Here is a 23152-nt window from a genome sequence, read left to right as displayed (position 1 = left end):
GAAATATTGTCTCCAGGGCAAATATACAGATAAAAGTACTTCCATTTTTTTAAAGTTTTGTTTTGTCATAATTATCCTTTGTAAGTTAACTACCTGAACATCAGAATGACAAAATGGGATTGGGAATGGGAAAAAGTAATGAAAGCAAATGTATTAAACAACAGTCAATTGCTCTTATGCGTAGTCAGTTTCTGCTGCACTCAGCCCTAATGATGTTTCCAGACAAAAACAGTAGAACTACTACAGTTACAGATTACCTTGATGACTTAATAACATAGTTATATATATACCTTCAGTCAGGGAGGCTTGTCCAAAGACAAAATTCCAGGAGTCCTTTGGATAAAGATCTATCATGGTTACTCCCACAATGCAGAAAGCATCCTTTGCCTTTTTTTTCTTTAAATAATTCAGAAGATGTCCTGTATTTAAAGAAACACATACCTACAGCTCAATTGCAGAAGGGCAAGAAATGATACACAAAGGCAACTACATACAATCATTATAAAGAACCTGTAGCATAAGTGTTCACTAGGAGAGGCCATAGTTCAGTTGTAGAACATATGCAGCAGATCTCAGGCCCAAATTTTGTTAGGAGTCAATAACAGTAGTCAGCAGTAGTAAAGAGCTCAGCTGAAGATCCCAGATGAATGAGCTGCTAGCATTACTACTACAACATTGGAGTGGATGGACAAATACTCTGACAAATACAAGACAACCTCTTTTCTTCTCCCCCTCTCTCTGATACATACACACACACACACACACACACACACACACACACACACACACAGAGTTATTTAGCAATATTGCTAAGAGTCAGCTACCAGCTACACTTCCTGTCTGCATAATCAGATGTATACCAGGGTTTCCAGTTCCAAAAGTTCAAAATCATGATGCTTTTATAAAAGCTGTATTGTTTTGACAAACATTGCTCTTTTATTATTATAAAAATAATATTTTATTTACATTTGTTTACATTATTTCTTTGCCTTCTTATAGCTGTTATTTGGGATTTCCCAAGAATGCCTCCTGCATAGGTGACTAATTTTCCAACTCTATGGTTTTGTCCATTTCTCCAAGAATTCTCTATTGACACAGATAAGAATAGACAACCTGACCAAAATCACAAGGATGTGCATGTTCTACAGTAAACTATCTACTCCTCATACCTGCATGAATCTGAAGATTGTGAGTATATTCATTGATTCGAAAAGCACATCCCGTGTGTGAAACTGGCACCGGCCCTAGTATTCTTACAGTCAGGCCATAGTAAAAGGCTTCACAGTAGTCCTTTAGCCATTGCATGTAGACATCGGTGCTAATTCTGGAATCTCCAAAAGAGCCTGAAAATAAGAAATCCAGGAGAGAATGTTATGTTGTAGTTTCACTTCTACAAATTCCTCTCCCCAAAGTATTTTTCAAAAACAGTTTGATACAAGTTATTTAATATATGCAATGTGTTTTGCAATTTCTTATTTGCCTTTAGAACAGTAGGTTGTGGTAGACACAGTTATTTAATTTATGCAATACGTTTTGCAACTTGTTTCTTATTCTACTAAATTTAATTCAGAACCTGAGATCCACCTCTCACTTTTTAAAATCTTCTGCATAATGCTAGTGATGATAAAATTACCAAGCCCCTATTCCAGATGCAAGAAGCCATTACAGAGCAGGTGGGAATGCTTCATGGATTCATTCTGGTCAAATACGAGATTTCCCATGCCCAATCACCAGGAATCAATGGATGGGTTCTCATTATTATTCAGTATCATGAGCACTAACTTACCTTTGTACAAGTCATGTTAAAAGAACAGGAATTTGCTCTATCATAGCAATGTTCTTGAATTTAGAGAACTTGAATTTGACTATGACCACTCTTTTAGGCATAGAGAATAAAAACTGGGGGAAGACAATTTAGTTATTGATCTCACAAACACCTTTGAAGATTTTATCACAGGAATGGTTCTACCAAATCCAATGAGAATATTCGCATCAGCAACAAATAGTCTGAAATTTAATTTATAGATAGCCCACATTACCCTTATTGTTGATTTTCAAGCTGTTTTCCAAGGAGCAATGGGGCTTCTACAAGACATCAAAGAAAATATCGATGTTTGTCCCATTACTGTCAACTCTACTGTGTTGTACTTGGGGTCAGTGTTGAGATACAATGTACTTTCCATTTACACAAGGTGATAGCAAGGGCCAACACTGAGAATTTCCTAGAATTGCCTTCTGTTACCATGACCTCTCCAGATCCATTGGACCAGACCTCTATCCTCCCTATAAGCTATAGTGGCTAGAGAAGGTGACAACAATACATCTGGATGGTGCCTGATTGGGACAGCTTCCCATACAAAATGTTCTAAATTTTTCCAGAATTGTTTGTGGAAGATGTGCAAGGATTCTTTGAACTAACAAGCCAAAAAATGGAAGTTTTGCCTAAAGAAGAAATCCTGAAAGTCACTAGGCATATTACTATATTATACACTTGTTGATTATATACTTGGATAGCTCAACTTCTATACTTCATTATCATGGGCTTTGTAACTATTGAGAGATCAAGGGAACATTACCAATGGGCTGGACATAGATCCGATTTTTTTGAGGAGATGGTGTGTTTCTGTGAGGGTCATGATAAAATTGTGCAAAATCCTGGGTAGGTTCTGGATGTGAGGAGATCCAATCCGACTCAGAATGTAGTGTGATGGTCTTAAAGAGAACACTGCCAGGTTGAAATGCTTGACTTAGCAAAAGCTTCTCTTTTGGTTCCAAGTTCTCATAAAGCTTCACAAGCTTCTTGTCTTTGGAGATCAGAGCCAATTTCAGCGCCTCCTCAGAATGCTTAATTACTTTCATCTAATAATGAGGGGGAAAAGACAAAAACAGTTTATGAATACTGTTTCTCATGACAACATCTTTTTGTTCAAAAAAAGTTCCTCTTCTTCCATCATGCCACCTCCTCGCAAGTTCCTATTAGTCCTTTTATGAACAGAATAGTAACCAACCATCTTCTGCAGTTTGCTGCTTATTCAGCAACGATCATGTCCTACACATGCAAAGTTCAGCTTCCTCATTCCCTTCCTTTTTCCATGCCAACCGCCATTTCACAATCAGCTTCTGCTTTTGGACAAAACCAGCAAGGGAAAACATTGCTGAAAGCTCAGCCATCACTACCATATATTATGTCATGGGCCATTTCACTCCACTTTAATTTTTTCTTTTAAAAAAAAATAATTTCCTACCAAATACTGCAAGATGCACTTCCAGAACTCTTTATGGAGCTGTTTTGCATCAAAAGGGTTGTCCCAATGTAAATAACACATAGTAGCTCTGAATTGTTTTAATGTGCTTGTCAACTCCCCAAAATTATTCAGTGGGTTTCCGTGGCTAAATAGGGAGTCTCCCACAGCTCTAATCCAACACTCAAATCACTACATTGTGCTGGCTCCTTCTAAATCCATACTAAAGGAAAAAACAAACATCTTAACAAGCTCTTACATGCCCACTGTGCTAATTCATTACTCTGAGATGTGTGCTTATATGAAAATCCTCAGATTGATTTTAAGGCAACATTCTTTTGTTTGTACACCACAGTAATGATGTCCATAAGTTATATATCTATATCAACATAGTTTTAACGCTTCCAATTTTTCAAAATAAATTTGCCACTTGATGAATTTGAAGGGGTGTTTTTCTTCATCAAAAGAAACTTAAACTCAGGGTTGTTGTATGTCTTTCGGGCTGTGTGGCCATGTTCCAGAAGTATTCTCTCCTGACGTTTCGCCCACATCTATGGCAGGCATCCTCAGAGGTTGTGAGGTATGGATAAACTAAGTAAGGAAAGGAAAGAATATATATCTGTGTAGAGTCCAATGTGTGGCAAAAGTTCTTTGTCACTGGGAGCCAGCATTAATGTTGTAATACTTCTGGAAGATGGCCACACAGCCCAAAAGACATACAACAACCCTGTGATCCCGGCAATGAAAGCCTTCGACAACACAAACTTAAACTCACATTGTGTGATTGACAGGTCTCTGAACTCTGGAACCACTTTTCAAAAATAAACTTTTCAAGATAAACTCTTTCTCAGCCAAAACCTTGCCTGAAATAAATGTTCAGAATGTTACATGAATGTTCTGAAGGAAAGGTAAAATATAAGTTTATACATCCTAAAAATATATAGTACTGCCATTGTTTTCTTGCATGCACTTGAAAAAGCATATAATTATAACACTAAGAGGTTGCACTGTTGTGTTGTTGTTTTTGCTTTATACATCTCATATTGGTATGCAAGTGAATATTTCAGTAGCAAATAATGAGTTTGTCTTTTATATATGTTTTCTGTCCTAAAAGTAATGTGAATGATTATCTGATGAAGCACAGAAAGACCAGGAAACGAAAGTGGGGGCAAGGCAGATGGAAGAGGAACCACAGTTTGGCCTTCTTCAGTGGAGTCTGTGCCTTTGTAGCAGTTGGTTATGTCAGCAAAGTGTGTAGTAGTATTTGTGTCTTGTTATGGGCAAAAATGCAGAAGAGTCTGGAGTAAAAGCTTCAAGAACTGACAACAATGTGGTTCATCCTGTGAAGGCTACTCTGAAGGCTTCCCCACCCACCATACAGCCCTGACTTGGCTCCTTGCAGTTTCTTTCTCTAAGCTAAAAACCCACCTCAAAGGCTATGATTTTGGAGCAGATGAAAATGTCCAAAAAGTTGCAACAATTGCTTTGAATAACAGCATCAAGTGAAGGCTTCCTTCACTGCTATTAAGAGTGTCCAGCAATGATAGAATCATTGCTGTATTTGATCACAAAGAGCCTATTTTCAAGAGGATAAACTGGAATTGTACATCTGTACAAGACAAACATTTTAAAAAATAAATTATCATTATTTTGAACAGACCACACACATCATCTTAAAATCGGTTGATAAGTTTGTGTTATGTCAATTCTCAGATGTTTCGTCAGTTTCTGCAACATATTTCATGGCAAATGAAGAATATAGCACAATGCCCTAATAGTTAATAATATCTAAAAGCTCGAGAAGGTAAGGCAGACAAAAATGCGGATAAAGTATTAGTACATATTTGCTGAAAGAATAAGTGCAGTACTTTGTTTTTGCAGGTACCGTATTCCAAAAACAGTTAAGCAATATTTTTAAAGTGTTATTAAAAAGTTGAGAGTTGAAGAAACAGCAGTACTGGGCTCCTAATTTCTATCATTTGTGCTTTGTGGCTACACACCCATCTTCCAAAACTTTTTCCAGAAGGTGCCTCACACAGGTCCAGTCTACACTGCCATATTCAACTGTATTTAACTGGATTATATTCCAGAATAGATCCAGCCTAGCTCTAAATTGCAGCTCTAGAAAATACAAGGGACTGCAGCTCCAGGGGAGAGAGACAAATGTTTCCTCTGTGAAGAAAACTCTGCATCCCAACCAAATTTAATATAATTAACCAGCCTATATATTAAAAATATTTAAATAAACTTTATCTTTATTGGTAACACTGCAATTATCATTTTGAGGTACACATTTAAATAACAATTAATTATCTTAAAATACAGTTACTACATATAATTCAATCTTTGAACAATTCAAAAGGGGAATTTTAAGCAAGAGGTTGGGTCAAACTTGCTTGAGGCACATCAAAAAGTGTACATTTTTCAACGTCAAGCTGCACATTCTTTTTGACATTTGAAGCAGATAGTTTCCTTCTGACTCTTCCCCAATCTAGACAATGAAAATGCAATCTTAATTAATATTTTGCTGACACATTTTGCTGCTTGAGGTGACTATCTTTTGCTGTTTAGGGGACTTTCCTAATTAATGGCAGGACTGGCTTGGCTGCAATTTCACACGACAGTGATCCTTTGAGTCCTTTGACAGTTTGATGAAAGCTACATACCTCATTAGAAAAATGCAGTTTAACGCAATTTTAAAAGTAACAGGAAGGAAATCAAATGCCATGTACAATGTATCCCAAAGCAGGTATACATCCTTAATGGCTTATGATTCTGGAGATTTGTTTGCAATTTTTTTCTTTAAAAATGTATACATCTGTAATAGAATGGAAGAGTTCAGAAATAGAAAAATGTCACAAAATTACAAGAGCAACTTTAAATGAAATTCATAACTTTGTGCTAAACAGTGGAGTACATGGCTGTTCATGAATGACAATTTGAACATCTTACATAAAATGACATTTTAAGGTGGAATTTATAACTCTAAGCAAATCATGATTACAACTCCCCCACCTTATCCATACATCAGTGATTCTCAACTTGTGGGTCCCCAGATGTTTTGGCCTTCAACTCCCAGAAATCCTAACAGCTGGTAAACTGGCTGGGATTTCTGGGAGTTGTAGGACAAAACACTTGGAGACCCACGGGTTGAGAACCATTGCCATAGGTTCAATATCCAGTTTCACTTAGCCATGATCTGAAAATATCCCCCCTACCAAAATAGTTGTGTGCCTCTCTAGGAGCAGAGCTACATTGTAAATCAGTGGTTCCCAAACTTATTTGGCCTACCGCCCCCTTTCCAGAAAAAATATTACCCAGCGCCCCCTGGAATTTTTTTTTTAATTTTTAATAGAAATTAAACAGAAAGATATATGTATTAATGTTTCTACCTGCTTCACCTGTGGCCATCACCGCCCCCCCTGGATCGCTGCAGCGCCCACTAGGGGGTGGTAGCGCCCACTTTGGGAATCACTGTTGTAAATTAATACATTTTGACTCCACTTTAAATGCCACAGCTGTAGAATCTTTGGCCAATCCTTTGAAGGATTGGCCTTCAATGGCTTCTCTGTGTAGTCTGCCATGGTGGTTATTAGAGTGGTCCAGCGTTTCTGTGTTTTCATATAATATGCGGTATTCAGGTTGATTCATCAAGTCCACTGCTATGGCTGACTTCTCTGGCTGAGTTAGTCTACAGTGATTTTCATGTTGCTTGATTCATCTGACCACTATGTCAGACTACACAGAGAAGCCATTGAAATCCACAAACATACGGACAATTTCAACAGAAAGGAAGAAATCATGAAAATGAACAAAATCCAGTTACCAGTATTAAAAAACTCTCTAAAATCAGAACAGCAAATAAAGAACAACACTCAGAAAACAGGGGAATTCCAGTCAGGAAACAATCAGGGCCAGCTAACACCTGCCAACAAAGGATATCCCCAGGCTGGAAGCAGCCAGGCTTTGAAGCTGCAAGGCCATTCAATGCTCATCAAGGTGGCCAATTCACATTCTCACCTGCCTCAAACAAACAAGAGTTATTTCCCCCATCCTGGACTTTCCAGATATATAAATACCAGGACTAGTTTCCAGTAGTCCTCACAACCTCAGAGGATGTCTGCCAGAGATGTGGGCGAAACGTCAGGGGAGAATGCTTCTGGAATATGGCCATACAGCTTGGAAAACTCACAGCAACCTAGTGATTCTGGCCATGAAAGCCTTTGACAACACAATGGTTAAAACAACATAAATTACAACACAAAAAGCACATCACAAGCCCAAATGATAAAGGGTAAAAGTAAATGTTTTCCCCTGACATTAAGTCTAGTCCTGTCTGACTTTGGGGGTTGGTGCTCATCTCCATTTCTAAGTCGAAGAGCCGGTGTTGTCTGTAGATGCCTCCAAGGTCATGTGGCTGGCATGACTGCATGGAGCACCGTTACCTTCCTGCAGGCGTGGTACCTATTGATTTCTCACATTTGCATGTTTTCCAACTGCTAGGTTGGCAGAAGCTAGGGCTAACAGCGGGAGCTCACCAGAATCTGCTCCCCAAATTCAAACTGTCGACCTTTCACCAGCAAGTTCAGCACCTCAGTGGTTTAAACCATTGCGCCACCAGAGGCTCCTGCCCAAATGATACAGATAACCAAATACAGTAGTCTCACTTATCCAACATAAACGGGCCGGCAGAAGCTTGGATAAGTGAATATCTTGGATAATAAGGAGGGATTAAGGAAAAGTCTATTAAACATCACATTGGGTTATGATCTTACAAATTAAGCACCAAAACTTCATGTTATACAACACATTTGACAGAAAAAGTAGCTCACTATGCAGTAATGTTATGTTGTAATTGCTGTATTTACGAATTTAGTACCAAAATATCACCATATATTAAAAACATTGACTACAAAAATGGCTTGGATTATCCAGAGGCTTGGATAAGCGAGGCTTGGATAAGTGAGACTCTACTGTAGCACATTAAAATAAACCATATACAACAAACGTAATAAAAAATATTACATGTACTATTAACATTCCCTGGGCCTGAGAGGTTATCCATAAAACATTATACTAAAGATCCTAGATACATAGTTTCTTTAGGCCGTGTAAACATTGCCAAGTTGGAGATGGTCTTCAGTGATGTGCGTATATCTGTCTACCAATCAATCACACATACATATCCATGCTTTGCATCATCCCAGACACCTTAAAATTCAGCTGTGGACCAGTTTTAAGAAAAATAGGTTCATAACTGACTGGAAGAAGGATTGGCATGGCAAAGCACCTCAGGCCTCTATTTCAAAGCTTGGCCTGGCGACTTATGGTAACCCCAGGCATTTCATAGGGTCTCAGGCAAGGAGTACCCTGAGAGGTTTCTAGACTTCGGAGAGGCTAGAGCAGGGGTCCCCAAACTTTTTAAGCAGAGGGCCGGTCCACAATCCTTCAGACTGTTGAGGGGCTGAATTATCATTTGGAAAAAAAATACAAACAAATTCCTATGCATACTGCACATGTCTTATTTGTAGTGCAACAACAACAACAATGAAAGAACAATACAATATTTAAAAATGAAAACAATTTTAACCAACATAAACCTATTAGGATTTCAATGGAAAGTGTGGGCCTGCTACTGGCCAATGAGATAGTCAAGTTAATTAGGATTGTTGTTGTTGTTGTTGTTGTTGTGTGCCTTCAAGTCATGTCAGACTTTGGCCGAGCCTAAGTCTAAAATTAATTATTTATTTACTGCATTTATTTACTACATTTATATTCCACCCTTCTCACCTCGAAGGGGACTCAGAGCAGCTGTATGTACATACAATATATTATATTATTAGCATAACACAATATTAGCATTATATATTACTGTATTGAACTATACCACTATACTATTATAAAATATGTAATATATAACATACAATTTATATTATTATATGGTATTACTATTAGTATTATATTGTATAACATAAGATTATTATCAATATTATATGTATATACAATATATTATATTATTAAAACTGATATAAAAATATTATATTATAAAACTGAGGGCAGGGGCCAGGTAAATGACCTTGGAGGGCCGCATCCGGCCCCCGGGCCTTAGTTTGGGGACCCCTGGGCTAGAGCCTTGAAATGGCGCCCGCGCGCCTAGAACATACACACACCCATGCAGCAATGGCTGCTTCTTGGAACTACACAACTCAGCACTCACTCCTTTCCCTCCGCCCTCAGTGGTCTAATCACCTCTCGCGCGCCCACCGGCCTCGCTCTAGCCTCAGGTCTCTCTCCGCCACGCGACCGACTCGCCGCCGTCAGCGTATCCTTCCGCGCGCTTTCCCCTCTTCCCGCGCACTTTTCGGCCTCTTTGCTGAAAGCGTCACACAGGCGAGGCTGCGAGGAGTTCCCCGAGGATTGGCTTTCTCACAAAGAGCTCTTGAGGCGGCCAAGGATGAACCAGGCTCGCCTCAGAATACACCGGAGGCCTCTGCATTTATTTATTTATTTATTTACAACATTTATACCCCGCCCTTCTCACCCGAGGGGACTCAGGGCGGCTTCTGTAGTCTTAACACTGTCGCATAAATGTGGTTTGACCCCACTTGTCAGTTATTTTGTTTCTTTATGGTGTCAAAAGCGAATTGAGAATATAGTTAGAATATATAACAAACCACAAACTTGGCATTATACTAGATTTCCTTTGACCAGAAGCTGGCCCCTTGGAGTGACTCTGGTGTCGCTGTGAGAAGGCCCTCCATTATTCATGTGGCAGGGCTCAGACTGCAATGCAGTAATAATAAATAATAAAACTTTATTTATACCCCGCCACCATCTCCCCGTGGGGACTCGGGGTGGCTCACAATGTTACAAAAGTAACAGCGCAAATACATTAACAATACACACAGTTTAAAACACAAGAAAATGATAAAACAAGTTAAAACAAAGATTTAAACAACAGTAATAATATCAATAGTAATAATATCAAACAACCACCAATGCAATTCAGTCAACTTCAAAGGTGGGGGGACTATAGCAGCAATATAAGATAAAGTCATTAGATTAAAATATCCCAGTGAAAGGAACCTAATAACATTCAGAATAGAATTATAATTATAATGAGGCTGGTCATCCAATGGCTGTCTCTCCAAAGGCCAGCCCAAACATCCAGGTTTTCAATTGTTTCTTAAAGGATGGTAGGGAAGGCGCCAACCTAATCTCCCTGGGAAAGGAGTTCCAGAGCCGGGGGGCAGTAGGTGGTCTGTGGTTTGCTCTTCTCCACACTCGCATGTGTGGACTTCTCTTTGTAGCCCCATTTCTTAAGGTTGGCTCTGCATCTCGTGGTACCAGAGTGCAGTCGGTTCAGCGCCTTCCAAGTCGCCCAGTCTTCTGTGTGGGGAGTCTCTCATCCGACATCAGGTTCTGGGTTTTGGCCTGCCACTTTTGGGCTTTTGCTTGCTTAGGTGTTCCTGCAAGTTTCTCTGGATCTAAGAAAGCTGTTTCTTGTTTTAAGTCGTTGGTGTACTGGCTGATATCTGGACAGAGGATGGGCCAGAGAGGTCACTGCCTTGATCCTTTCATTATTGGCTGCTACTTCCCGGCGGATATCGGGTGGTGCAACGCTGGCTAAACAGTATAATTTCTCCGGTGGTGTGATATCCTATGATAATGTGACTTATCTCATTAAGGGCCACATCCACTGTTTTAACGTGGTAGGATGTATTCCACACTGGGCATGTGTATTCAGCAGCAGAGTAGCAAAGCCCAAGGGCAGATGTCTTCACTGTGTCTGGTTGTGTTCCTCAGGTTGTGCTTGTCAGCTTTTGTATGCTATTATTTCTAGCACCCATTTTTTGTTTGACAGGCAGTGTTTCTTATAAGTCAGGGCCCTTCCACACAGCCCTATATCCCAGAATATCAAGGCAAAAAATCCCACAATATCTGCTTTGAAATGGGTTAGCTGAGTCCAGATAATGTGGATTTTTCGGAATCAGCTCCTTTCCCTTTGTAATAGACAGTAAGAGTACCTAAAGCTTCGGAGAGGTAATGTTCAACCATTTCAAAGCTCCCTGCTTGAGCGATGATGGCACGATCGTCAGCATAGATGAAACTCTCTGTCCCTTCTGGCAGTGGCTGGTCATTTGTGTAAATGTTAAATGTTGATAGAGCAAGCATTCTTCCTTATAGCAGGCCATTCTTCTGAGGCAGGCTGGGGGACATGAGAAAAGCCTACCCACCCTGGATAATGTCTTTGTAGACGGTTGATTCTCTCACACCAGAAGCGATTTGCAGTATGCAAACCATACAACTTGTTACTGATATGGCTCAATGCTGTGGGATCCTGGGCAGGGCCGTAGCCAGATTTGGGGGGGGGGGGGTTAAGGGTTACACCCCCCAAATCTGGTTTACTCGTGAATTTTAACTGGTTACCAATTTATGAGTAAACAATTTTTTTTAATCTGGCTCATTTCGGAGGGCAGGTTGAACTTTTAACACACACCCCCTCCCCCGCTACAGTCCTGATCCTGGGGATTGTATTTTGGTGAGGCACCAGCCTTCTTTGGTAGGAAAAGAACTCCTGTGATTCCATAGCATTGAGTTGTGGAAGTTCAGGTGCTGTCAAGCTCCATTAATTCTACAGTGTAACTAAATACAGTCCATTCAGGTAAGTCAGGGACAGCTCCACAGCATTTATATCTCTTGTGTTGACACACTCAGGAGCAGGCATGTAGCTGGGGGGGGGGGGGCGGGTTGAGGGGCTTCACCCCCCCCCCCCCGAAATTCCCAGGGTGGTCCGTTTGAAGGTCTTATATTATTATTTAAACTGTTATGTTTATTCATATCATGATCTGATCACCATGCTCAATATATCCCATATGCATGGGGGTATTGGGATAACAATACAAAAGGTTTGCTAGGGCAAATCCTCTCTCACTCAGACTCAGTGCCCCCCCCCCCCCAGCCCCCAAAACCAAAATCCCAACCCTCCCGAACCAAAATCCTGGCTACAGGCCTGCTCAGGAGTATCTTTTATTACCAGTATTGAACTTCTAAGGACTCTTCCTCACAGCCAATATAACCCAAAATATCAAGGCAGATAATCCACAATATCTGCCTTGAACTGGGCTGAGTCCACACTGCCATATAATGCAGTTCAATGTGGATTTTATACAGCTGTGTAGAAGAGGCTTCAGACAAATGTCTCTACAGAGGCGGAGGGCCTGAATATCCTAGGCACCTGCTCCTGATTTAAACTGCTAAGCATCAGCTTTGGTTAGTCCTTGAATGGGGTTTAAGGCAGCCCTGTGAATTCTGTAGGGTTTTCTTATGCAAGGAATACTCAAGAGCTTTGAATCTCCCTCTACACTGTCATACAATTAGATTATTAAAGCAGATATTCCACGTTATCTGCTTTGAACTGGATTATATTAGTCTACACTGCCATGTAATCCAGTTCAAAGCAGATCATCTGGATTTTATATAGCAATGTAATAGGGGTCATAACCTACAGCCACCAAAGAATCCGGTTCTATCAGTCTGTTTCAGAGGTAGGAGCTGACAAATGCACCTCAGAATACTCATTGGCTAAGAAAACACTATGAAATATGAAATTAATGGGGCCACCATATGTGAATTACTTTTTTATCATTATATGAGTCTAAACTACCATGCAATTCAGTTCAAAGCAGATAATCTGGATTTTCTATGGCAGTGTAGTAGGGGCCTAACTGGCTGCTTCTTAAACTGGAGATCCTGACTCCCAATGGGATCTCCTTTGCTCAATATTGGGGGTAAAAAACATTGGCAACAGTAAGTTTTCTGAATGGCATCTAGTGGCTTTTGTAGATATTTACATAAATCTGGCAAAGAAAATTCAGCCTGTTTAGCAAGCTTTGCAAATGCAAATTTGTTATGAATAAATGTTTAGTTTTTATACTGATTTTATATACCAATTTTTTACAGTCATATAAACATTTCTTGGGCCAGAAGCAATCACGAGCAGAAAGGTTTAAGAAACTCTGGCCTAGTATCCCCCCAAACCAGAAATGTCCTAATTTCTGAGATTGCAATTCTCGTTGTTCCCTGCATTTACCAGGGCTTTGGTACATCTGCATAAAAAAGAAATACTCTGCTTGCCTCCTTGTCTATGTGCCTCCTTGCTTCTGTAGAAGATATTTCAACTGTACTTTTTTAAAAAAAGGGAAATCAGCTTATTTAGCAAGCCTTGCAAGTGCTGATTTGTTATCAGTGTTTTACTTTTTATACCCAATTTAATATATTTACGTACTCAGGGTCAAGTCCAAATGGTACAGAATCCCACTTAAATTAGCCCATACAACTAAATCATTGTCAAAACTACTTTGGTACAAATGTGGGGAAATTGGCTCTTTTATGCATATGTGGTGGGTCTGTGACAAGACACAAAAATGTTATAATAAAATAAAGAGATGGAAGAACTATTAGGGCAAAAAGTAGAGCTGAATGGAAGGGAATTTTTAATTCAGAAAACTGAGGGCAAAGCAGCCCAGATAAATGAGCAGATATCATAAAACATATTATAGAAGCAGCCCAAGCAACAGTAGCCTTGGGCTGGAAAGAGCAGAAAAAATTAGAATTAAAAATGGTTTGAATATTTTGCAGACTGTATGCTCCAGGATTATATTTTTGAAAGGAGGTTAAAATACACAAGAACCAGCTGCAAAAAGAATTGGGATTCAAAGTGGGGAATTCTGATAGCTAGAGTAAAATGAAAAACAATATAAAGAACAACATCATATTCTCTTCATAAATGATAATTTTAAATAATTCTCGAATTGACGATACAACTGTTCTCAGTGGGTGGGGGTGAAGGGGAGGGAGAAAAACTGTTAGACACAAGAGATTGATAAGCGTGGAATTGGGATTGGTAAGGTTAATGTAAATAAGATATATTATATTGAAAAAAATGTAAGTGTAATTTCATTATCGAGATTTGTATTACCCTACTTGTGTCCATGAAACTATATTCAGGGTCATGTAAAGAATTACTGGGGCTAATGGGGTCACAAGTAGAAAAGGTTTTAAGAAATCCTGGTCTAGCTCACTTTTTTGTTTTTTAATTTGCAAGAACACCACGCATACAAAACAAATATGACATGGACATGTAAATTAAAAAAAAAAAAGAATGTAATTGTGGGAAGAAATGTTGTAGTAATGAAATCACTTGATCCTTTTTAAACTAGGTATTGTCCCAAAATCATTTGTGAGAAGTTGGAGCATGTTGGCTAACTTTGGATGATTGAATCCTGTTGAGATGTCTTTGTTTAAATGTCAAACAAGCGTTATTATTCCATTTTCTTCTACTTGCTGTGCAACCTCAAGGCTACTTCGAGAGGAAGTAAGACTTAAGAAATTCACTGAACATACTGGTCTGCTGGGGAAAAGAAAGAAACTTCAGGTCAGTCAGATGGATACTTTTCCAAAAGACATATTATAAAGATCTCTCTTCAAAATAGTATACAGGCAGCCCCCAAGTTATGAATCAGATAGGTCCTGTAGGTTTGTTCTTAAGCTGAATTTGTTTGTAAGTTGGAACTGGTACATTTTAAAAGTTTAATTCCAGCTACACACACATATTAGCTTTGAATAGGATAGGGAAACATGTCGTTTGTTTTACTGTCTGTCCTCCTGGTCAAAAGATTTCACCTCACTTTCTGTCCCTGTGATCACTGGATTTTGAAAAAAAATGACTTGTTGTGGAAACAAGGATTGATGATGAAGCTTCAGTGAAGACACCTTTCCCCCTATAACTCTTTCAGGAGTGAATTTCCCTTCCTAGAATTCTCTCACTTCCTGTTGTCTCACCCCTGTTCTTAACAATGAGTCATTTGTAAGTTGGATGTTTGTAACTCGCCTGTACAAGTTTCTCAGAGATTCAGAAAATTGCATTGGATAGATCACATATGCTCTAGTTTCTGATACAGAAGATATGCCATCCAGTAGTCGCCAAATACAATAAAGAGGAAGATGATTTGTGCACCAGATTTTAATTCTCACAGCCCACTGCTGGGCCACGCCCATGGGTTGGGAACCACTGCTTTTAAAGATGGAACTTTGATATGTAATGAAACTACATCCTACAAGTTAAAACAATGAATTAAGTTGGAGTTCAAAATTGAAATTTTGAGGGCAGTCATATGTAGCTTTAACTAGAAGTGTCCTTGTTTAATTGTGTGCTGTCCAAAGTTGTTTCAAAGTTATGGCAACCCTAAGGCAAAAATAACTTGCCCAACGTCAAACAGTGGGTTTATATGGCTAGATGGGGGTTTAAACCCTGAGTTCCAGAGCCCAAGTCTAACACTCAAACCACTACAGAGTTAGCCCTCTTCCTGTTAAATAATTGGTTTAAGAAAATTTGTTAATCACTCCGTTCAACTTCCAAAACTGGAAGACGCCTTATTTTACTTAAGTTCTTCTGCCATTAATCCTCCCCTTTCCAAGAAATGTAAAATTTTACCAAAACAATTTCAACCATAACAAAAACCAGAGAAAACTTTATTTTATTTACAAAGATACCTAAGGGTTAAAAAAAAAAAGACTCAGTAGTTTTGGGTTGGACTAGATGGCCCATGTAGTTAGTCTCTTCCAACTCTATTATTCTATGATTCAATGAAATAAAATATCACCGCCTCATATAGATGCCAAATAAGGTAATAATCCCAGAACCTGTCTCTTTTCTAACTAAAACCATTACCAAGTTTTAATATAGGACAACACACATTTTTTGTATCTGTGCCATTTTCTCTGATATTTCCCACAACTGTGTGTCAGTAAAAACATTTCATTTCTATATATTAAATGTATTTATTCCAAAATTACACTTGGTATACTGGAATTCACTACCGGTCCTCCAGTAGAAGCAAGTGGACCTGGGAAGTAGGTGAAAGCTTACTCTAATACTGATCCCTAAATGCTTCTAAAACCAGCTTGGAGTGCTGGGAAGGACCCTGGAGTTGGTTTTCAGGCAGAAACAGGGGCTGCAGAGGAATAAGGGAAATTTCCATCAAAGTTAGGCAAAGACCAAAACTAGCTTTGCTGTGAGCAAAATTATTTTCTGAAGAAGTTTCAAAACCACAAAAATATATACTCCACATGCACAGTGAGGATGTAGATTGTTTATTTGCTGTCAGTAATTTACTTTACATAAGGCAATATTAATGGCTGGAACACCTGCAAAGTATGTACAGAGAGCAATGTACAACTAATTGAAATCTTTATCTATTAGTAAATCGAACCATTTTAAAGTTATTCCTTTAAGAAGTTCTTTAGAAATAATTTATTGCCAACATTGAACCAAGGCAAGGGGGAAATTTACAAGTAAAAGATTCTCTTAATCCCTGGAAAAGTTATAAAAGTTATACATATAAAAATGTAAAGCCACAAAACACCCCACATTTATACAAAACTCATACAAATCTTGGTTTCATTAAAGGAGTGGTAAGGGGCTTTTTATTACAAAATATGTATTTTAGAGAAAGGCTTTATAGAATAAAAACTCTGACTGGTGCTCTGAGATGGGGAAGCTGTTTTAATTATGTGGCAATTATTGCTTTTAAGCACAACATAAAACTGCAAATGGCCCTATTGCAACGTTATGTATGCTTAAGGTCTAATTTTAGAAAGGTTTATCTTGTGGTACCGTCAAATAGAGAAAGGCTTATAAAAGATTACAGGTGAGCAACTGAGTAGCATATCCAAATCTAATCAGTGGCTCAAAACAAAATGGTTGGCATTGCCCTGATATCCAGGCTTCCTAGGATTACTTGTGAAACAAACAAAACAAATCTATATTGACAGAAAAGTATTTCAAGAGACCATGCCCATCCACCATCTCTGCCATCCACCAATCCCTGCCCTTACTCAAAATCTCCTCTTTTGGGGATCCTTCAAGTTATTCCTTCCTACTGGAATGCTATTCACAGGCAAGCCTGGGAAGAAGACATAGTCTCATTCCTGTTTTAAGATTGAGACAATATTTATCTGGCCAAACAGGCCTGTAATTTGAAAAAAGTGCACCCAAAAACACAAGATTTTCAAAGTATTTCTATATAAAAATAGATTTTGATATGTGTAGGGTCAATTTAGATGATTGAGCCATTCCTCTTAGCAAGACATTTATTTTTAGCTACCTTTGCATAATTAGGAATCACTAGAACACCTTGGAATGGCAGCAAGAGGATTGTAAAGTATGTCACAATAATCTCCAAGGCCCCAAGATAGGGGTAGTATAGCCTTGGAACCACTGTGATTGGGATTCATAGCAGGACAAGACAGTATCTTTTTATATAGTGATCAGTCTGTGATACTGCTTACTCAAGATTGAGAATCTCTTTCAAGGTATATGGTGTCAACACCAGTGTCATGATAATATATAAATTAAACATGACGTTTATTTAAGCAGTTTTTTACTGCCTTCCCTTTTCCATTTGGGATATTCAACAACTGCTTTTGATTTTAAAAAACCCAGCATGTACAGCATGTGTGTCACATGCAGAATGTGCTTTACTCTGATTACATATGTACATTATTTTATTCCCAAAGCTCATGGCCTTTTACGGCTTTCTTTCTATAATACAATGGAACATCTTACTCCCATTCACAGTAAGCTCTGTACCCTATTACAAAACTGACCCAACCGTTATTTTTGTTTCATAATATACAGAGTTTACATATATCTTGATTTGTTAGCTAAAACCAATCGATAATCTGATCAAAAACAGGAACTGTCCTTATCGATATACTATTTTGTAGGCAGGAGCATAGCAAGTCTACACCCATTCTAATATACAAGTTTTTGTGGGAGTCTGAAAGAATGATGGTGCAGGAGAAATACCACCCCTATAACATATATTCTGTTTCCCTTTATAACCTTCAAGAATCTGCTGGACATTTATACACTTTCTAGCAAATATGGAAAAGCTTGTAATCAACTTTGTGCTGTGTGTATTATTCTGGCAATGGAGCGCTCATTTCTCTAAACAAGGCCACTATCAGGTAAACTGGCATTTATGTTAAGGCCACTGCAAGAAAAACAAATTAACAGGCACTTTAGGTTTTAAAGTTTTTGCTTTAACTAGCATGTACTAGCACTGAAGTAGGCCCACTCAAAAACTGAGGAAGTTGAACCTATTCTATTAAAGCACATAATTTGCAAAAGTTCTTGTGTTTCCCACACCTAACATGAGGCATAAATTTAAGTTGGTTTTCAAAATAACAGACATTTTGCTGGCTTCCTTCCACAAATATTATGCATCTGAGAGTCCTAGCGATGTACTACATTTAGGCAACAACAAAAAGGAAGTTGTGCTGCTAATCTCTCATCATGTTAACCACTTACATATATTATGGCAGTAAAGCATTAGAAGAAGCATAAGTGCTAATCTTTTTTGTAGCAGTTTTTGCTAAAGCACAGTATAATAAGACTTAGGCCCCTTCTATACTGCCACATAAAATCCAGATTATCTGCTTTAAACTGAATTATATGCAAGTGTAGACTCAGATAATCCAGTTCAAAGCAGATAATGGGGCTTCTTTTCTTTGATAATCTGAATTATATGACAGTGTAAAAGGGTCCCTAGAGTAACCAGTATTGTATAGGCTTTTAACAAATTCCTGAGAAACCAAAGTACTACCAGCATCCTTAAAACCGAGAAATAGTCAAGACATCTGTTTCATTTTCAGTGAGTGATTGATTGCAAGGCTAAATTACTGAGGTGTGTAGCAATCAAGATGGAACATGGCATCCCTTTTTCATTTAATTTTTTTTTTTTGCAGTATGGAATTGCTGGAACATCATTTAGTGCTTTTATTTTTAAAAACAACTTTTGTCTTTTTTGCTAATATAATAGTCAGCAGTGTGTCAACTACAGCTGTGTATACTCTCAGTGTTGTCATACGACTTTAACAAGTTGCATCTGACATCTATAAACACTATGACTGTTGAGCAGAAACAAATCTCATGCTTGGCTTCCTTGATTCCCCAAACTACAATATCTGTTCTAAGTGGGAGAAAAAAAAATCCATGTAGCTGTGTTCAACAATGGCTTATTCACAGAAAATGACAAGAGGCTTTCAAAAGCTAGAAGCAGCTGTGTGCTTTGTGCTATTTTGGCATCGAACTATGAAAGCATAGATTTCTCAAACTGTAAGAGCTATCAATCAGCAATCAATACCAGGCGTTTATACAGAAATAATTTTGATTAAAATATTCAGTGGTAGTGGACTGCAATTGTTTTCCTTTCTGGTACCATTTTTGAGCACCCCCAATGGCATGGAAGCATAAACACAATTGTAAACTTCAAGTACAGCTTAACAGTTGGGTAGAGCAGTTTCCCAGAGAGCACAGGTGGTAGCAGTTGGCCAAGCTTGGAGAGCAGTCCAAAGTTATATCAGATCTCTACAATTTCACATGTCAAACCACTTTAGCAAATTTCCAAAGTAAATTCTTTCAACCACATGTCTATACATTAATAGATGTTACAGGAATACAAGCTTTTATCAATCTGAAAAAGATGGAAGAGGTTAAAACTTTGAGTTAACTTTTAAAAGTCTGTTAAGAAATTAAAACTGATTGAAAACAAAGTTACAGTGGAAAAAGTAAAGCCCGAATTTCAAGAGAAATTGGCAATAACTTGAACAGCAGCAGCCTTTACCCACACATCATGAGGTCTAATACGCCATTTTTTTCAACTTCTGCTGTAAACTATTAACCCAAAATCTTTTTTGCCCATCACTGTAGCATGAGCTGCTTGAGGTTGTCATGAAGGATGGTATCCTTGACATCACGAAACACAAGGCGGATGTTTTCTGTATTAATAGCAGTGGTGAAGTGGTGGTATAAGGGCTTCTGCTGCTGATCCCGGCGTTTGGTACGAAAACAATCCACCAGGAATTTTTGGACGTCTGTCAAGTTGTGGGGATCACCTTGAAATTCTGGGAAGTAGTCCTTGATACTCACTTTTTGCACTTTTTCCTCAAGTAAGTCTGTCTTGTTTAGGAAAAGAATGATGGACACATTGCTGAAAACCCGATTGTTGACTATTGTTTCAAAAATGTTCAGAGATTCTGTAAGGCGATTTGTTTGTCGATCCTCCATTAGTACCTGGTCAAATTCACTTGATGAAACCAGGAACAATATTGAAGTGACACTGTCAAAGCATTCAAACCAACGTTTTCGCTCTGACCTTTGGCCACCTACATCAACCATCTTGAAGGGAACATTTTTAATCTGAAAATCGTACTCATGGATCCCTTTGGTAGGTCTTCGTGCCAACAAAATATCTTGCTGAGAAGGAAGATAGTCCTATGAAAGAAAGAAAAATATTTGTATTAATACTATCAACTGTGCATATTACTGAAACTTAGAATTATTGACGCAGTATGTTTAGCATATAAACAACCTGATTATTATCAAAGCATGTTTTTTAAAAAAAAACTTCTAAGAAAATTTAGGCATAACATCAAAATCAAAATAATGAGAAAGAATGTTGATCTTCTAAGTATCTTTCATTTCATTGAATTAAATCATTACAGAATATTTATTTATTTGTTTATTTACAGTATTTATATTCTGCCCTTCTCACCCCGAAGGGGACTCAGGGCGGATCACATTATACACACATAGGGCAAACATTCAATGCCCATAAACACATCAAACAGAGACCGAGACAGACAGATGCAGAGGCAATTTTCGATTCTGGCCACAGGGGGGAGCAGCTGCTTCATCATCCACTCTGACGGCACTTCCTCATTCCAGGTCGTAAATTAGTTAAACTTGCCTCCCCACTTTTTTTTTTTTATAAGTGGTACCTTATTTCCTACTTGATAGATGCAACTATCTCTCGGGTTGCTAGGTCAGCAACGAGCAGGGGCTATTTTTTATTTTTAATTGACAGGTGCTCACCCCGCCACGGTCTGGCCTCGAACTCATGACCTCATGGTCAGAGTGATTTATTGCAGCTGCTCAACAGCCTGCGCCACAGCCCAGCCCCAATATGTGCATTGTGAAAGCAGAAAGTGAAAAGAATGAGGAAAGAGGACTGTTTGGTCTCAGCTCTTGTTTTATTCAAGCAAACTGGCATCAAGTTTGTGACATCTAGAACAATGGTGTAAAACAGAGGATCCCCTCCCACATGGGAGATTGTAATTGTGTAAATTTTTGATATGAATTAGAAACATTTCAAATCACTGTTTATTATTAGTGGTCTAAGTGCAAAGGCAGAACTCCTCTCTCCCTGCCCCGTGTCTGAAAAATAAAATGCAAAGTTTGGTTTCAAGTTTAGAGAGCTGGGTTTGGGACCACATGGAGGCTGCGGCAGAGTGGGTGGACTCCCTCTTCCTGTTCCCCTAGAACATGGTTTTCTACTACTGAAGTCCAGCACTGAATCCTTCTTATATACATTTTGGTTTGTTTTTAATATATAGAGGGAGGGGTGGAAGGCACAACATAGTGAAGGAGTTGCTGTGAGAGATGGGTAATTGGGACTGTTTGCCATGTATAAAACAAAAGTATTTAAGAAAGAATAGCTAACCCACTACTGATTTTCACTACCAAAACCAGAAATATGTCATATTCTCTCACATTTACTTTGCATTCTGGGTAGTAGTCAACTATTAAATTTCCAAGTATAAAAAATTCAAAGTTCTCTTCCCATATACAATAGTGTTTAAACAAAAAAAATTTTAAAGAATAAACTTACTGGTTCTCCAAGTTTGTCCAAGTTGTCCAGGAAATATTTTATAGATTCTCCCTGAAATTAAGGAAGAGTGTATTATTTTTATTCATGAGAAAATGCATTACAGCGGTTTAATATGAATTATCTTTCAAATGAAACCTAGTTGATCTGTTTAAAAAAGATACCAAGAGAAGCTTGGTAAAATGAAATGTATACAAAATTCAATTCAATTCAATTCAATCATTTATTCCAATAAACGCAATTAACTTTAGGCAGTATCAAGAAGAATTTAAATTTTCTGAAAATATAATGACCAAAAATTGAAGAAAGCAGAATTTATATTTGTCAAAGTCACCGTGGACTAATATTGGGGCAAGGAACTTCCATTTAAATGTGTCTTCTACTGTTAGCTCTGAGCAATATACTTTACCTTGCACAGATCTGAGCTGCGTGTTGCAACCAAATTATTGCACTAGAGCTTACTCCTTAAGCCAGTATGTAAAAATTACAGCCAGATACTCAGTCCACCACATTAAACCACAACCCTTTCAAGCCATTCTTAGGAGTCATAATATGTATGTTGTATCTGTATTTATAGACATACACTAGACAGCCAGACAAGGAAACAAACAGGTAGATATCAGTAGCCAGTTTATACTATCTTATATCTATATTCTATATCTATATTTTTTCTTCGTGTACTCTGTGAATGCACACTAATGGAGAGGCTGCGCCTGCGCAGGTCCCAACGGAAACTCTTCCCAAGCTGAAGTTTAAATTTTGGCGGTAGCCACGCCCCTCCGTCCCCGGAGGGCATATAAGGCAGCCCTCGGCGTCTGCTCTCCAGTTCCTTTTTTTCCGCCGCAAGGTTCACTTCGGATTCTCATGTCTACGACTCGCTTCAAGCGCTGCACTCAGTGTGCCGCTAAAATTCCTGACTCCGACGGCCACGCCAAGTGCCTCTACTGCCTCGGAGAAGCACATGTCGTCGGTACCTGCCGTTTCTGCCTGGCCCTAACGGCCCAGGCTCGAAAAAATAGAGCCGCGAGGCTTAGAGCGGCGCTCTACGAAAAATCGCTCGCTCCTGAACCCGCTCCGTCGACTTCGGGCACGAAGTCGCCGCTTAACCCGGAATCGATGTCGTCTTCAGCGGCTAAAGCCCCTTCGGTCTCGTCTAAGGCGTCCAGAGCCTCCAGG

At 38.7% G+C, this 23152-nt stretch overlaps 1 protein-coding gene across 10 annotated transcripts in view; it reads right to left on the bottom strand.

Moving 5' to 3' along the window:
• Positions 1-23152, bottom strand: part of LOC100554308 (guanine nucleotide-binding protein subunit alpha-13) — a 60688-nt gene that overhangs the window by 6583 nt on the left and 30953 nt on the right. For 3 of the 10 annotated variants that reach the window (XM_062971156.1, XM_062971158.1, XM_062971157.1), the window contains exons 3-5: positions 2577-2859; positions 1170-1343; positions 291-419 (exon numbers count right to left, since the gene is read on the bottom strand). In XM_062971156.1, coding sequence (XP_062827226.1) covers positions 291-419; positions 1170-1343; positions 2577-2859 — 586 coding nt within the window. Of the gene's footprint in view, positions 1-290; positions 420-1169; positions 1344-2576; positions 2860-4017; positions 4106-5908; positions 6061-8532; positions 8657-9459; positions 9693-16381; positions 20584-21979; positions 22031-23152 lie in introns of those variants that run through there. The other 7 variants (XM_008116705.3, XM_062971159.1, XM_008116704.3 and 4 more) reach the window with 7 other exon arrangements.

The sequence above is a fragment of the Anolis carolinensis genome, chromosome 2, assembly GCF_035594765.1.
Source record: "Anolis carolinensis isolate JA03-04 chromosome 2, rAnoCar3.1.pri, whole genome shotgun sequence".
Classification (NCBI taxonomy): Eukaryota; Metazoa; Chordata; class Lepidosauria; order Squamata; family Dactyloidae; genus Anolis; species Anolis carolinensis.
Note: the sequence above shows the minus strand (reverse complement) of the source record. Positions and strands in the feature narration are given on the sequence as shown.